The 15,453-nt window shown below is 38.8% G+C and overlaps 1 protein-coding gene across 1 annotated transcript in view; it reads left to right on the plus strand.

Annotated features, from left to right (window-relative positions):
- Positions 1-1,747: 1,747 nt before the first annotated feature.
- The window catches only part of FAM135B (family with sequence similarity 135 member B), a 107,238-nt gene continuing 93,532 nt past the window's right edge, over positions 1,748-15,453 (plus strand). The window contains exon 1 of the mRNA XM_017818267.1: positions 1,748-1,802. Within this exon, the coding sequence (XP_017673756.1) occupies positions 1,748-1,802 (55 nt within the window). The remainder of the gene's footprint in view (positions 1,803-15,453) is intronic.

Here is a 15,453-nt window from a genome sequence, read left to right on the forward strand (position 1 = left end):
GGGGGGCTGGGAATCGAACCCGGGTCGCAGCAGTGAGAGTGCTGCACCCTAACCACTAGACCACCAGGGGCCCCCGGGAAGTCATAATGAGCATTCAAAATTTGCTCCCACAACCCCCTCCACTGGTTGGATCATAAACTCTCTGAAATCATACCATTTAAATGTGCCTCCAAGGGCTGCATGTGGTGGGGAGATCAGCAGAGTAGTTAACTCACTACATCTTTGTGTCAGTATAGAAAGTGATAAAATCACTTAGTCTCCAGCCACTCTGGGCCATAATTTTTTACTGTAGCATTGCAGGCTATGACTTTGAGAGATCTGTTTCACAAGACTATTTTATAATGCTGCAGATAATGTAGAAAGTGCAGCATTAGAAGAAAAACATGTAAATGAGGGATGGTGCTCTATCTTCTGATTTTCCATCTTGAAGAAATGATATTGCACATTACCAAACAGGCATCAACTCTTAGTATCAAAAGCTGATATTAAAAAAAAAAACAAACCAGACCAAGCAAAAAGTAAATTAGAAAAAAATTATATATTATATAAACAGAATATAAACTCCGTAACAATAAGAATAATTTTTTCTCATTATGTTAGAAGAAACAGTCATGCTACTCATACTTAGGTTCCCAAGAATTATTTCAGCATTTGTTTCTTTTACAAAAAAAACTCAATCAAAATCATAGTGTAGAGAAGATCTCTGTGTTACTGATACTTCATTTGGTTAAATAGCACCAAAAAATGAGGTTGTGACACATATGGATAGTACCCAGTGTATATGTCCGACACTCTGTGTTTGATGGACTCACTCAAGCCAGTGAATATCAAAAGCAGAACCCGAGGGTAGAACTTAACAGAAACAAACCCCCTGAGTCTCGTAGCACTGAGCTGTATGTCTGTGGAGGACCTGAGGACCCAGAAGGGTTTACTAGTCCTTAATTCATGTGATTGCTGGGCTCTTTTTCCCAGCTCTGATCTTGAGCAATCAGCCTCCCCCTGTTTTAGTTTCCCCATGTGTGTGTCATGGGGTTAATTGTATCTGTATCATAAGGATATTGTGAAACTCAATTACTTAATATAAAGAGCTCTGATTTTTTTTTTTTGTGATAGGTGACAGTGTAGGAGAGTACATCGTTATCTATGGTCTTGAAACTTTTTGTGGTTGGTTTACATTTTAGGGAGTAATACAACGGATCCAAAAAGGGAAATGTTTGACCTACTACTTCCACTCTGCACTGTGCAATGAGTCGCAGTAATAACAGTAATCTGGGAATCTGTTAATGTAATTAAAACCACTGAGTTTGATCCTAAGTGGGAGGTTTTTAAATATGGTTGATGTCCGAAATTGAAGTACGCTGCAACATCATTGTAGCTTCTGTACCACATAAAAAATTAGGAGAATAATTCTGCTCGTGACATATTTGTCCCCAAATCTCTACACATTAACCTGTCAAAACTTGCTAATATGCTTTTGGAAAATCTTCATCAATGAACCAATTTCTGCTTTTGACTGTCTGAATACAGCCACTGGCTCTGGAGTGTCACTATACTATAGTCCTTCACAGCAAGAAATGAGGGTTACTGTGGTGGGAGGTGTCAGCTCTCAGCACTCCAGTGTAGGTGGCACAGAAAGCAAGTGCAGAAGGGGTCTAGGACCTTCTTTCTTGTTCTGTGGAAAGGAAAATATAAAACTACTTCTTTTACATACACATTAAAGCTATTGTTATTTCACCTGAACTCCAACATGGGAGACACCTCTCAGCGCGTCTGGTGGACACCTCTGGATCCGGGTCCAGAAGGTGAGTCACATGCTGAGCACAGATGAATGCAGAGCTTCCTTGGAGCTCAGGCTGACACCCCATGGCAGGAGACTGCACTGCTCCACTTGCTCCATGACCCTCTGTGTTCATCAAAGCTTGGACACACAGTTTGTTGTGAATATGAAACAGAGACCAGCTGAGATGAGTGTGCAGTTAAGGGCTGTTCAGGGGAAAGGAGTTTAAAATCTCAAACAGCAAAAATCAGTTCCCCCATCAGTTTAGCTACATCCCTTCTGCACAGTACCTAAGTAGCATAATATATACAGCCAGATATTGCTTCAGTGGAGTTTTTCTCTTTAATACCTTTTTCACCTTTGGGCTGTTCTTAGGCAGGTGACACCTTCCTGTTTACTGGGCAATGTTCTTTAACTTTCTGGGAAACTTGAGCTTAATTTCTGTCATGGGTACAGAGAAAGATACACATTTATCTTCAGAAGCAACAGAGCAAACCTATGAAAATGGGAGAAAAAAACTCCTATTTTATTTTAAACAGCTCAGATACATCCATTAATGATTTTTGGTGTTTGCTCATTAAGAGTTACTAGGTCTTGCCACTCCTGTGTAGCACTTTCCATCTGCACATCTCAACATGTCTCACTGCTGTGAGTTAACTCAGCTTTGAGGCCAAATTCTTGTGAGGTAAAAAAGAGCTTATGTCTATACTGCCAAGCACAAAAACATATTGAAGATCTTTAGCCTGGCTTTGTCCTGGTACATTCTGTGACCTAATAAATGCCTTCTCTGAACTAACTTACCTCCTCAGAGCGTGTGTTTGTGCTGTGTCTCTTCGTCAGCATGTTGCACATTACTCATCCTGCCTCTTGCTCTGATAGAATTTTTCTGGTTGTTATCTTAGGAGTATTTGCACCATTCTCTCTTGTGCAGTCGTTGGTATCATGCCAAGTTTATTTCCCATAACTTTCACCAAAAGACCCCCAAAAAAGCCCTGCACAGATATAGGCTGAAAATTTTGTGGTTTTGTCTGCAAGCTCATCTTCAGGAGCTGGAAAACAGTCTAACTAGAGGTCAAGTTTTATCCAGGGAAATAATGGGAAATACCGAGTGAGGTTCTCCCTGAACCTCTGCTCTTTACCTGAATAGTATAAGGTTTTCCTACAGGAATGATGCCTTGGTGAAGATGAAGATACCATGCAAGTTCAGCCTACTGTTGTGCTGAGAGTAGCTCCAGTCATGGTGACTAATATCATCCTGTAATTTCCTGGATTTGTCTATTTATGTCTATCCATCTGTTATCCCTTATCTTACATTTCACCTAGGAACCATTTACAAAAGTGAATATCAATTTGCTTTAGATTTGAGTTTTGCATATGCAGGCACATTTTCTGCCATGTCTCATAGCTCTGAATCATCTCCTGCATCTCTGTCTGCTGCTCTTAACAGTGGACTTCAACTCACAATCTCAGGAGGAGGAATGGGGGTTTCTCACATGATCTTAGTGGTACAGACAGATTGAGTAGCCTAAGGTTATAGAGGAAGTTTCCCCCATAAGTAACACTGGGAGGACTTCATTCCACATGTCTGAAGGATGCATTTTAGGTTACAGCAACTTCCTGCTATTAGGTTTTGATTTCTTGACACTGACATAAAAAGAAAAAATCAAATTACTTGCCTGCCTTTTCTGTGACTAAAATGAGATATGAAAAATACCACCCTAAAAATTGTATTCAAGGCTAGTGGGTGCAACCAAGAGGCTATACAGATACTGAGATGGATCTGGGGAACCTCACCAGTAGGCTCTGTTCTAAGAAGTGTGTGGAAGTCAGGATTTGAGTTTTCACCATGCGACTTCCTCAGAAATGTCAAGGGTTAATTCCCTCCCTCTTAGGTAGTGGGAAGTAGTGTAATAACTCCTTTCAGCCACTAATAAAGTAAGGATTATATTTGTGGGAGATGAAAAATCTCTGGCACAAATAACACAATAAAGATTTTCATGTTACTAGACATAATAATATTTGATTGAAAATACACTCACCAGAGCTCAGAGTCTCAAGCTTAGATTAGAAGAGATTACAAAGGATCTCTAACAGGATACAAGAAAATACTGTGTACTTTCGTACTAGCATTGCACACAGGGAGCAAAAGCAGAGGTTTAGACTTCTATAATGAATTCATTTTATTTGTGGATTATAGTAGGAAGGCTGGAGTTTTTTTAATTTTTATTTTTTATTGATGAATTGGGTTTTAAGTTTTAATGAAACCAAATTAAACTGCAGATTGTTTTGGTTTTTGATTTCTAGTAATAGAGGTTGCTATAATACCAGGGAAAGAGAAAGAGAACAGGAAGTCCATACTGTTGCTGAACTGTGAGATCTGGCTTCTGCTTCCTGCTCTCCAACAACTTTCCTTCCTCTCCAATGTTAGACAAGACACTTAGATTCAGATCTTCCAAGTCCCTCAAAGGCCTTATTTACATTGACTTATATTCAATACTCCTGAGGAAACAGGTCCAAGTCATGCTGTGCCTCAGGTTCCCACCTGCAAAAGAGACATGAACAATATCTACAACAAGCATTGTGAGGGATAAAGGTGGAGAACTCGCTCTGCGAAAATGTGGTGAAGGCCGTAAAAATGTTCACATGATGGATTTGAAGGCTTTCATGTCATGTCCAATAGATTTAACCTAGAATGTTGTTCACTGTGTGTATTGCACAGTGTTTGTTTTCGGCAGCAGTTGGCTGCAACAGGAAATTGAGTGGCTACACATAATGAAGTAAATGCTTTGAACAATATCATTTGTAGCTGGGTTTTCATCCATTTATTGTTGTCTTTTGGGATAAAGAGGAAAGCCCATTTAAATTGTCCTTTCTAAAAAATTATTTTTATTTTTTAGTCTGGGTAGCCAGTTCTTTCCTCAAACTGAAATGAACTTTTTTAAGGCTTTTCCTTTCTTTAATTATGAGACAAGTGGAACCGATGAAGGTTATCAAGAACTTCACTTTCATTTACATAATTGCTATGTGGAATGGGAAATTGGCTTATGCAAGAAGCCTGAGGCTCATTAGTGACAAGCATCTTCAGCAGAGAGAGTGCTCCCTGCATTAATGTTCAGTTGCAGGTTGTGAGTTGTTTTAGGAGAAGTATTTCACTTTAGCCAGCCAATTAATGGAAACTCAGGGTAATTGAACTGAATTGAGTGTTTGCTTGTTTCTGTGAGGTTACTTGCCTGGTGATTGCAAACAAAAGCCTGACAACTGTACTCACAGCAAAACGAGATGGTGAACACAGATTGGGGGGAAGAATGGGAAGAGGTACTTCTATTTCATACAGAGTGATCACCATAGATTAAATATATGCTTTGTAGTCTGAGCCGTGAAGGATAAAAAGAACGAAACCTTCTCCTTCTTCAAGACTTTTGGTTTATCAGCAGCCTGGGGATAAGGGGGGATGCAGACACCTGAGGTAGCCAGCCTATTCCTGCACAGAAGTTTGTTTTCATTCACTTATACTTGATTCTAATGGCTGATCCAACACCAGAAGAAGGGCAAACAGTATGTTGGTGGTGCTTTTGTAAAAACAAGAAATTATCAAATTCCATTCTATTTTCCTAAAAGAATTCAAAAAGGAGCAATGTCTCCATGGAGATTAGTCATAAGGCTCACATACTTTGTAGTCCACTGAAGGGCTTATTCTCCACTGATTTAAACCTCACATTGAAGGTACCTGATTTTCATATCACTTCCATCTTCCAAGATAGTTCAGCACAGGCCTACGAGACCTTAGCCGTATCCTTGATTTTAAAGGTCAAAAGGTGGAGTTTAGTGAAAACCTAAAGGATGAGTAACAGCTGTGCCTGGATGAGTTGATCAAAGTCTGTCTTCTTTTTTTCACCGGATGATCAGGAGCTCCTTGTTGTTGCAAGTTTTGAGACCATCTGAGTGCAAAGTAGACCTTAGTTTACAACCACTGCATGAAGGGAAAAGCCATTCTTGGCTTGGAAGAGCTCAGCATTACGAAACATCTTAGTTAATTGTAGCAGGAAGGAAACAAAAGCATTCCAGTATGGAGCTTTTGGGTTGAAACCAATCTCTTTTGCACATCTTTTGAGAGTGCCCAGAAATGACCCAATGGCAAATGATTCCACAATGTTCTCAAGCAGAAAAAGCACAGCTGCACTGAAGGAATAGCTGCTGTTCCAACACAAGCTCTCTTCAGAGGTGCTGACCCAGCTTTACATGAAATTTTGTTGAAAATGGTGCACTTACATTTCTTTCCTGACAAAGCATTTTCTCAAAAAGACATCAAAGTCTGTATTAAAAATATGAAGGAAAGCCGGTTGAATTTGAGTAGTTTCATCCAGAGAAATGCAGAAATTAAGAAAAAGGAAACAAGATTAAATAAACATTTACTAGGTGTTGATGTTAGTGTGCATTAAATTATTCATCTGGTTGTAGAAATTAGAATTCAGTCAGCTGCTCAGTCCTAACTCTGGCTGATTTAGACACAATTTCTGCAGGATTCAGTTCTGGAAAGAACCTTCTTGCCTTTATCCTTTGCCGAACTTCAGCTGCAAGTAAGCAAAAACAGAGAAAGAATGTTTTTCTTTTTCAAAGAAATAAAGAACCTAATTATTTTTAAAAAATTTTGGTGCTATTTTACTGAACTGACCACTTTTCCAAAATTCCCAAGCTTCTAACAACCGTCTCTTGCTCCAGAAATGTCTGTTGCCTGCATAATGTTTCAGAGAATAAGAAAACCTTGCCCAGATTTGGATATAGAACAAGACTCAGTGTGTGTGTATTAATGATCCAGGTTTAGGAATACGAATGCAGAACTTTAATCCAGTCACATGTAATTTACTCAGTACCCCAGACCAGGTGTCTGATAAAGCTGGCACAGAAGTTTCTAGTTTCAAGTTCAGTGCTGAGGTCACTATAGCAGGATTAGCATTTGGTGCCACGGTTTTATTTTGTCCCCCAGCTGTACTTTTTTTAATAAATAAAGGAGGAGCGCAAACTCCTCCCAAAACACTGGTTAGACACCTATCTGACTGGGAACATCTCATATTTCAAGCTTATCTTGTTAAAATATTTCAGAATAGCTCCCTCTGTCACCTTCCAGCTCTGACCATTGCTACAGGTGTGGCTCACAAATGGAGAGAGAGCCAATGTAATGGAAATTCTTGAAGAACCGTCTGCAAAAATTGCATCTACCGTTTTTGATTAACCTGACAAGCCTCTGCTGCTGTTTACTTACTCAACTCTGGCTGTCCAGATAGAATTATTGTTTAAAATATAGACTCTGGTAGACTGTGCTGGGGGCAAGTACCTGACTTCAGTGCACAGAATAGGAGTATTAACATAGGAAGAGGAATGTGATAGAAAACTATTGAATATCAGCTGTAGTTTCTAAAATGTATATTTTGGATGCTTTCCAATTTCCCCATATTTTAATTATTTTTTTCACCAGTGTGAAAAGTTCCCATCAAGTCTTTAAATTCCCTTTATTAATTTTGAATAAGAACAAGCTAACTCTTAGTCTTTTCCTCGTGATTCATATCCACGGGCTCTTACATGATTTTCCATAGCTCTCGTTTTGAAGGACAGCCATCCTTGCAAGGACATGGGCATGTGAAAAAGCCTTATGCAAAATGCACTGTAATTTTTTTCTGCTTCTTAATATCTGTAGAAGCAACTTAACCTAAATCACTATTCCCTGGGTAATGGAAAACAACATCTTAGTTTCCAGCATTTGTAAAAGTAATTGAAAGTATTGTTAAAGTATTGAAAAGAGAAGAGACATTATTTCTACTAGTTTGAGGCTTACCCTGCTTTATAGATACTTTACTGATTACTCCAGTGCAATATTGAAGCAGCAGTGTGTCCTTGGTGCCAGGAGGACATTGGGAAAAGTGTGGGAAGCAGATAGAGGAAGGTGATCCTCCCCCTCTACTTGGCCCTCGTGAAGCCACATCTGGAGTCTTGCATTCAGTTCTGGTCTCCACAGTTGAAGGGAGACAAAGAGCTACTGGAGAGGGTCCAGCAGAGGCCACAAAGATGATTAAGGGACTGGAGCATCTCTCTTATGAGGAGAGACTGTGAGGCCTTTTTTAGTCTAGAGAAGAGAAGACTGAGGGGGGAATCTCATCAATACATATAAATATCTCAAAGGCAGGTGTCGAGAGGATGGTGCCAGACTCTTCAGTGGTGCCCAGTGACAAGACAAGGAGCAATAGCCATAAACTAAAAGACAGGAAGTTCTACCTCAATATGAGGAGGAACTTTTTTACATTGAGGATGGAAAAGCAATGGAAAAGGCTGCTCAGGAAAGGCACGAAGTGTCCCTCTCTGGAGACATTCCAAACCCACCTGGACATGTTCCTGTGTCACCTGCTCTGGGTGACCGTACCTTGGCAGGAGTGTTGGACTAGATGATCTCCAGAGGTCCCTTTCAACCCTAATAATTCTGTGATCCTGTGATTCTGTAAATATTTTCTAACAGGGATCTCAAATATTTGTTCTCTCAGACTTTCCTACCCCTGAATTCTCTTAATTCAAATAAAGGATGATTTTTTTCCCCGAAGTTATGCCATTTGAATATATAATATTCATTTTATTATTCATTTGGAAGAAGTTTAAAAGCTAGGAAGGGAGCTGTAAACAGTTGCAACACAGGTCCCATCTGTCATTTTCTGTGAACCTTGTAAGAAGTTATAATACCTTCAGGAAATGAACTTCAATTCAAACCTTACAAATCTTGTGTCCTGAATATTGTCAGCTTACATGAGGAAGGTGTATTTGTCTCCAATCTCACTTGGGATTGTTACTCAGAAAATTATTAGGAATGTTGATCATTAAGTTCAGAGGACCAAAAAAAAAAGACAATATTTTATTAAGTCTTTAGAAAAACTTATGAGTATGTCACTAGGCAAAAAATATCTAAGGAAATAGCTTCACAATTTATCCATTGTGGAAGCCATTAGGGACTCACATCCCAGGCTCAGCAGCATTTCTCAGCCAAATTAGAATAACAGCTGAGAGCAGTGTGGTGAGTATTGTAGTGAGATTCAGTGCTCCAATGGCAGACTGGTTAAATGGGAGACAAGGTGAAAGAGAAATTAATAAGTGGGAAAATGAGGCACAGATTTCCCTCGTGATTTGCTTCACGTCTCTCAAAAAGATAGTGATAGCACAGGAATCCAGATCTCTTGTTGTTGGATACTCAGTGGAGCCATATACCCATACAATATGTTGTCTAATACAGTGGCAGTGAATGTGTTTGGTAATAAATACACGATTTTCTTCACACTATATGTGAGTTCTTTGCATATAGAAGCTGTGGATGCCTCATCCCTGGAAGTGTTCAAGGCCAGATTGGATCGAGCTCTGAGCAACCTTGTCTAGTGGAAGGTGTTCCTGCCCATGACAGGAAGGTTGGAATCAGATAATCTTTAAGGTCCCTTCCAACCCAAACCATTCTGTGATTCTATGTGTCCCTTCCCAGCTTTACCACAGATTTTCAGAATTATCTCGGACAGTAAACCATAACTTTGTGCAAGCTTACTCTTTATAGTGTGGTGGCAATAAGATTTTTTTTGACACCTTTATTTTACTTGGAAAGGTAAAGGCATTAAAAATTTTGAGTACAATGAATTTCTTAAGAATTTTTTTTGATCAATAGGATTTAGCCCCTTTCGGTTTCAAAGTCTTATTTGAAGTTTTGCTGCGGGTGGGATTAGATTCAAAACCCTTGGTTTTATATTGATTAGGCCATTTAAGATCTTACTGCAGGACCATGATATGTATACAAAGTCTATGCCAAATAAAAAGACAGACTGTTAAGAAAGTGACAACAGATCCTTTTCTTGAGTGACCCTTAGCTTAGACTGAAGGCGATGAATAGCCTTACACGACAACAGTCCAAAGAAAGAGAACAGCTAATGATACTCTTGGCACATTGCAGGCAGAGAGAACATTAATACAGCCTAATGAAAACCCAGACAGAAAGCCAAATGGCTTGTGCCTGACATGCCTTCTCTTGCTGATTTACGTGCATGTGTGATCCAAATGAAGCCAGAGGATTTCAACTGAGACAATGTGCATAACTAAAAAGTAAAAAAAAAAATAAAAAATTACTGATGCAGTGGCAGAGGTTGGTGGAATCTAATTGGAGAAGCAAATAAATAAGAAAAAATCTCCATTGTATTTTTGTGTTGAGCTGTGTAGACAGTTCAGCAATTAAATCACTAATCAGGCAAGAGTTGGCTGACCTAGGAAAGGAAAAATCTCATGTCTCAGCTGGATGGGAAGTTTAAAAATATCTGCTCAAAGGAATATTTAAAGGATATGAAACATACAGAAAAAACATTCTGGGTTTCAATTAAGCTTATGGCTTATGGAAACAGTTCCTGTGGCAGATTAGCAATATAGTTTAATTATTTGGAAGCTTCCCCAAATCTTCATTCGTGAAGCCTAGCCATGATCGTGATCTTTATAATGATACTGGTTTTATTTTTAACAGATACTCTTTCTCAGCAAAAGGAACTGCAATTTGTTTGTGTGGGCATGTGTGTTAATATTTAGGATAATTTTTTATTCCTTTAGGTTCTTAAATAAGCAGATAAAATTGTGTTTGTACAGTTTTGCTTGAGGATCTACGTGGCACCTATCTGCTTCAGGAGTCGCAATGACATTTGTGTCGAAAACATGAGGCCTTGACATAACTGTGGTCTGATTCTGCCAGTCCTCCATCACATTGACTGCCTTTCTGGAGGCTGGTTTGTATTTCTTTGCCTTGAGAAAACAGAGCTGTAACGTGAAATGCCTCCAGAACAAAGATTGTATAGTAATTTATGGAAAGAATTTAGGTCAGATGAAGAACATTTATTGTGCATTATCTTGCCGTGGGAACTTGTAGAGTTCTTCCACCCTTTTATGGGCAGGTAAGGAGCTGAATGTGTTTCTACCCTTTCTCCCATTGTATATGAATAGCAAATCTAGTGTCAGAATCAGAGACCACCTGGGCATTAGGATCAGGTCTCTCATGAATGAGCAAGGAATCTGATCAGGTCCAGCTGAATGTGGAGGAGGAACATAATGCTAAGGGATCACTTTGAAGATGTGAATGTGACAAACCCACCTTGAACATCACAATATACATCGAACCTGCAGCCTGTAGAATGAAAGATGCTCAGCTGCAGCAGCTACAGCTGAGATAACAGGTTTCTTGTATCTCTCTGGAGATTAACCATAGAAAGGATATGAAATACCTTCTTACTGGTATTGTAAGCAAAAAGATAAAAATCTGTAGGACATCGAAGCCTTTTCTGTGTAGTTACTTTTGTGATCCAGAGTGGGGAGAGTGGGGTTCAGAAGCCTGTATTTAAATACTTAGATAACTCACCTGGCTTTTCAGAAACGCTAACCACCAGCAGAGGAGGATTCTTTCAGTGGAAATCTGAAGTTCTTTACCCTAAATCTTCAGACTTTTTATTTTAGAATGGCATCTTACAGACTACATCCTATTTCTGACAAATTAGATTTATTGTCAGATTTTTTATTACACTGTCACAAAATGTTTTACATATTTAATTCACAGTATTTTACCCTCTGAGTAAAGTGCAACTGACCATAATGCTGAGGATAAAAGTTTGGTAACGTACAACCTCCATTCATCAACTTCTTGAACACAGCAGGCATTGAAATAGTACATTAGAGGAACATTTAGTTCCTAATCTATACCACTGATAGAGGACTTGAAAATGTTACAGACCCATCAGGGAAAACTTTAATTTCCAGTTTGATTTAAGGTCTAGGATTTTAACTCAGGACTTTTCTTTCTGATTCAGTAGCTGTTGTGTGGATGAGATTATGCCAGATATGCTGTGAGACACTGAGGGAATAATCAGTGGCTCCTAAAGTAACATCCATGCTTAAAGTGTCTTTAAAGTACAGATAGACACATTTTTATATATATTTCAGCTCTTACATATTTGGACCTCTAAACATTTGTGGTGCTCCAGCTCCAAAATGTCATGTGAACAGGGGTGAGAAAAGTGGAAGAGAATCTTCCCAGTGGTAACAGAGGAATAGACAAGTTGCAATGAAATTCTGGATATGATTTCTTTCCTCCTGTGCACCACTCGTTTACACAAAAAAGTGTTTGTGGTTATAATGGGAAATAGCTACCTGCCTGATGGGTGGAAGGAATTAATTTAAAACATATTATTTTATTTCCCCATTTACTAATTAATTAATTAGTTTGATTCTTTCTTTATTTATTTATTTTAATCTTAATTTTTACTAGAATAGTTCTAAACTTCCTGGAAGGTCAGCAAAACAGTCTAAAATTACCAGTCTTGTGACGCTGAAAGAGCTATTTAGTGTTTGAGGTTTTTAAAAAGGGACTTCGACTCTTCATTTGCCATATTTAGGACTGGATTAATTTTTATCCTTCATTCTTTTCACATTACACAGCAGTGTAGAATGACATTGACACTGGAGGCAGCTATAAAACATTTGCCTGAACAGTGCAAATTGTCATTTATACAAATAGACATTTATACAAATGCCCATTGGACATGAAAGAGATATCTTGTCTTTTTTGAACTCATTGGAAATATATTGTTCTCTAAATAGGCTGGAATCTCTCTTCCAAAATTTCATTTTACTGTTGGATCCTTCTTTGCTCCAGTTCTTCAGTGCTAAATGCCGGGTTATTTTGTGATGGGGTTGTTTCTTTCCTCTCTTTTGCTCAGTGCAGCAGCACAGGGGCAGTGAAAGAAAAGTCAAAATATCAAGAGCACTGCTACAGTACATGTCAGTGGGTATTTATTAGACACAGACACTTCTTGTCCCAGAGTCACCCCTCCTAATGTGCTTGGTGGTAACTGTACTTTGTCTCTTACTATTTCTCCAGTTTATTACGAATTTCTTCCATGTGTTAACAAAGACATGAGTTAACGTGTAGCTGTAACTGCTGTGTACCTAAGTCCAGAAAACCAAAGAAAGGTAACCCTCTTAGTACCTGATTTGGAGGAATTTTTATAAAGAAGAAATGAAATTTCCAGCTGAAGTTCACAACAGTTACCACTGTTTGATTAGTTTTGTTGGAGACCTATAATTAGCTCTTATTTAAGAAAGCATATGGTTCCAACAGATGGTAAAGAAAAAAAAAAAAGCAAGTTAGATAAACAGGACAGCACAAGGTTTTCTGATCTTCTTTGCTTATATTTTGCAGCACAGTGCTTGCTTAGGTTCTAGCAAGATGGTATCCTATTCATATGAGGAATGCTTACATGCTTTAATTTCTCTAAAAAATACCAAAATTAGTATGGCCTGCAAGTGTTTAAGAATTTTGACAACCGCAGAAGAATTGAGATGAAACCTAAAATTAGAAAATATGTGCCTATTTCGTGGGGACTGTGAACAAGAAACAGCTCTCTTTGTGGGACTAGTGGGAATTTCAGATGCTAAAGACCAAGGAACAGATCAGCATGTGTCAGGATGGATGAGGGAGATAATCATCCACTAGATAGTTATGTACCACTCAGGACGATGGGTGCTGCAGAGATCACTCAGATTTCAGGTAGGTGGGCTACAGCTAGTCCAGACTGAGATTTTTGATGCTTTGGAGAGAACTCATAACGGCCTTCAAATATGTAAAAAAGAGGAAGAGTGACCTTTTACACAGTCAGATAGGGATAGAAAATATGGAAAAGTTGTAATCTAAAGGAGGAGAGCTTTAGATTAGGTGTTAGGAAGAAATACTTCATTCAGAGGGTGATGAGACACTGGCACAGGTAGCCACGAGAAGGTGTGGATGCCCCATTCCTGAAAGTGTTCAAGGCCAGTTTGGATGGGGCTTGGCAGGGGGTTAGAACTAGAGGATTTTTAAGGTCTCTTCCAACACAAACCATTCTGTGATTCTGTGATGACTTTACAATACTATCTCCACCCATTTATTATCACCCTCCCTGTTCACCTCTGTTCCATAGACGGTGTGATTGCTTCCAGCTCTCTTCAGGGCAGGGACATCCAGCTCAGTTTAAACTGCCTCCTGCTGTGATTTACCAACAGTTGACTTTCCGCTGAGACATATTAAGAAAGATCACATGAACTGCTGACACAACATGTCTGGGTGGGTGGTAGCATAAGGCTTGTGGGTAGGGAAGTTTCAAAACGTTCCCAGCTCGTTCCCAAGTGAGTGCCTTGCAGTGCCCTCCATCCGTCTGCGCACGAGTGACCTGGGAGAAAGAACCCATCTGCCTTTAGAGGTATCATATGTCTCTGGTATTTTCTTGTGTGGCAACACAAGTATAGAGACTATGATAAGCTTCTTGTGGCCATGAGTTAGGCTGAATACAGATGTTTAAGTGTGCGCTGTTATTTATAAAGAAATATTTACAGTAAAGCTGTAGTACAGCTGCAGTATCTTGATTTCCCTATGTTATTGAAGAGCATCTCTTTCATTAAAGCAAAACTTAGCAGTATCCTGCTTTTCCATTTATCTGAATAGCAACATAATAATACTGCTTTTCCCAGACAGCAGGAGAGATTCAAGAAGTTGCCAGCATTTGAGTAATTATCTAATTTCCAGTGCTGTAGAGATAAAGGCATTAAAGAGGCTAGATCTGAAGTTAGATCTGTTTTCCATATGGATTTTTTCCTGACTGTGTAAGCACTATCTGTTCATTTTAGCCCTCTCACGGAGTGCTTAAGAAACTGTAGAGAGATAATTCTAGAGAAGGCGGATATAAACCTGAAGTCATCCTTCTAAAAGGCCTGGAGCTGTAATTTTATATTTAGAATAATAATAAAAATATAAATTACTTTCTTTATTCTTTGCCTTGTGTTTGGGATAGGAAGCAATGTAATGTCTCTGGCAGCACTGTAAGTACTGTAATGAGTTGTCTCATTTCCTCCTTCCTTACACTGAAAAAGTAGTAAATGATCTTACTTCTATGGACTACAGAACAGGATCAATTCTGTCTCTGCTCTTTCTTTATCAAACCCAGAAGCTGAAGCATACTAAAAGTGAAGGCAACTGAGGGGTATAAGTATGTGGTTTTCCCCTGCAATTCTCAGCATTGTGTAGCCAAATACTACAAGTCTAAAAGAAAAATTATATAGGAGAAAAATTTGCTGTGCAAGAGGTTTTAATGTGTTTCCTCTGGAGAACACAGTTTTTCACATTTCATTGAGGTCTCATGCTCCTTGTTGTTTAGAGAAATCTACCATTACTGAAAGTTATTCTTAGCAAGATAGTAAATTTTAAAATAAACCAAGGACCTGATTTCAAGGCTTTGTTCATGATTCCAGTACCTGTTGGTACTGGAAAAGTAATGCAAAGTGATGTAATGAAGAATTTCTAATTTCCCTTTTCTAACCCTCTTCCTTTCTAACTTTTTATTTTTATTCTGAAACTCTCCAAAACATACTGCCTTTCACTCATGGCTTCGAGGTACCCTCCTGTCACAGGAACATTACCTCATGCAAGACATCTGAGTTATAGTCTGTGCAATTACATGTTTTAAAGCCTTGAAAAAGTAAATATGAACAAACCTTCAGCATTTTTCAAAGGTTAATACTGTTGGGCAAATCTGGGTTTGCAGACCAGGATGCTCAGAAGGGTTGTTGGTTAACATTTATTCCAGTTTTCTTTGGCAGTTAGA

This window comes from Lepidothrix coronata, unplaced genomic scaffold, assembly GCF_001604755.1.
Source record: "Lepidothrix coronata isolate B3197 unplaced genomic scaffold, Lepidothrix_coronata-1.0 Scaffold67, whole genome shotgun sequence".
Classification (NCBI taxonomy): Eukaryota; Metazoa; Chordata; class Aves; order Passeriformes; family Pipridae; genus Lepidothrix; species Lepidothrix coronata.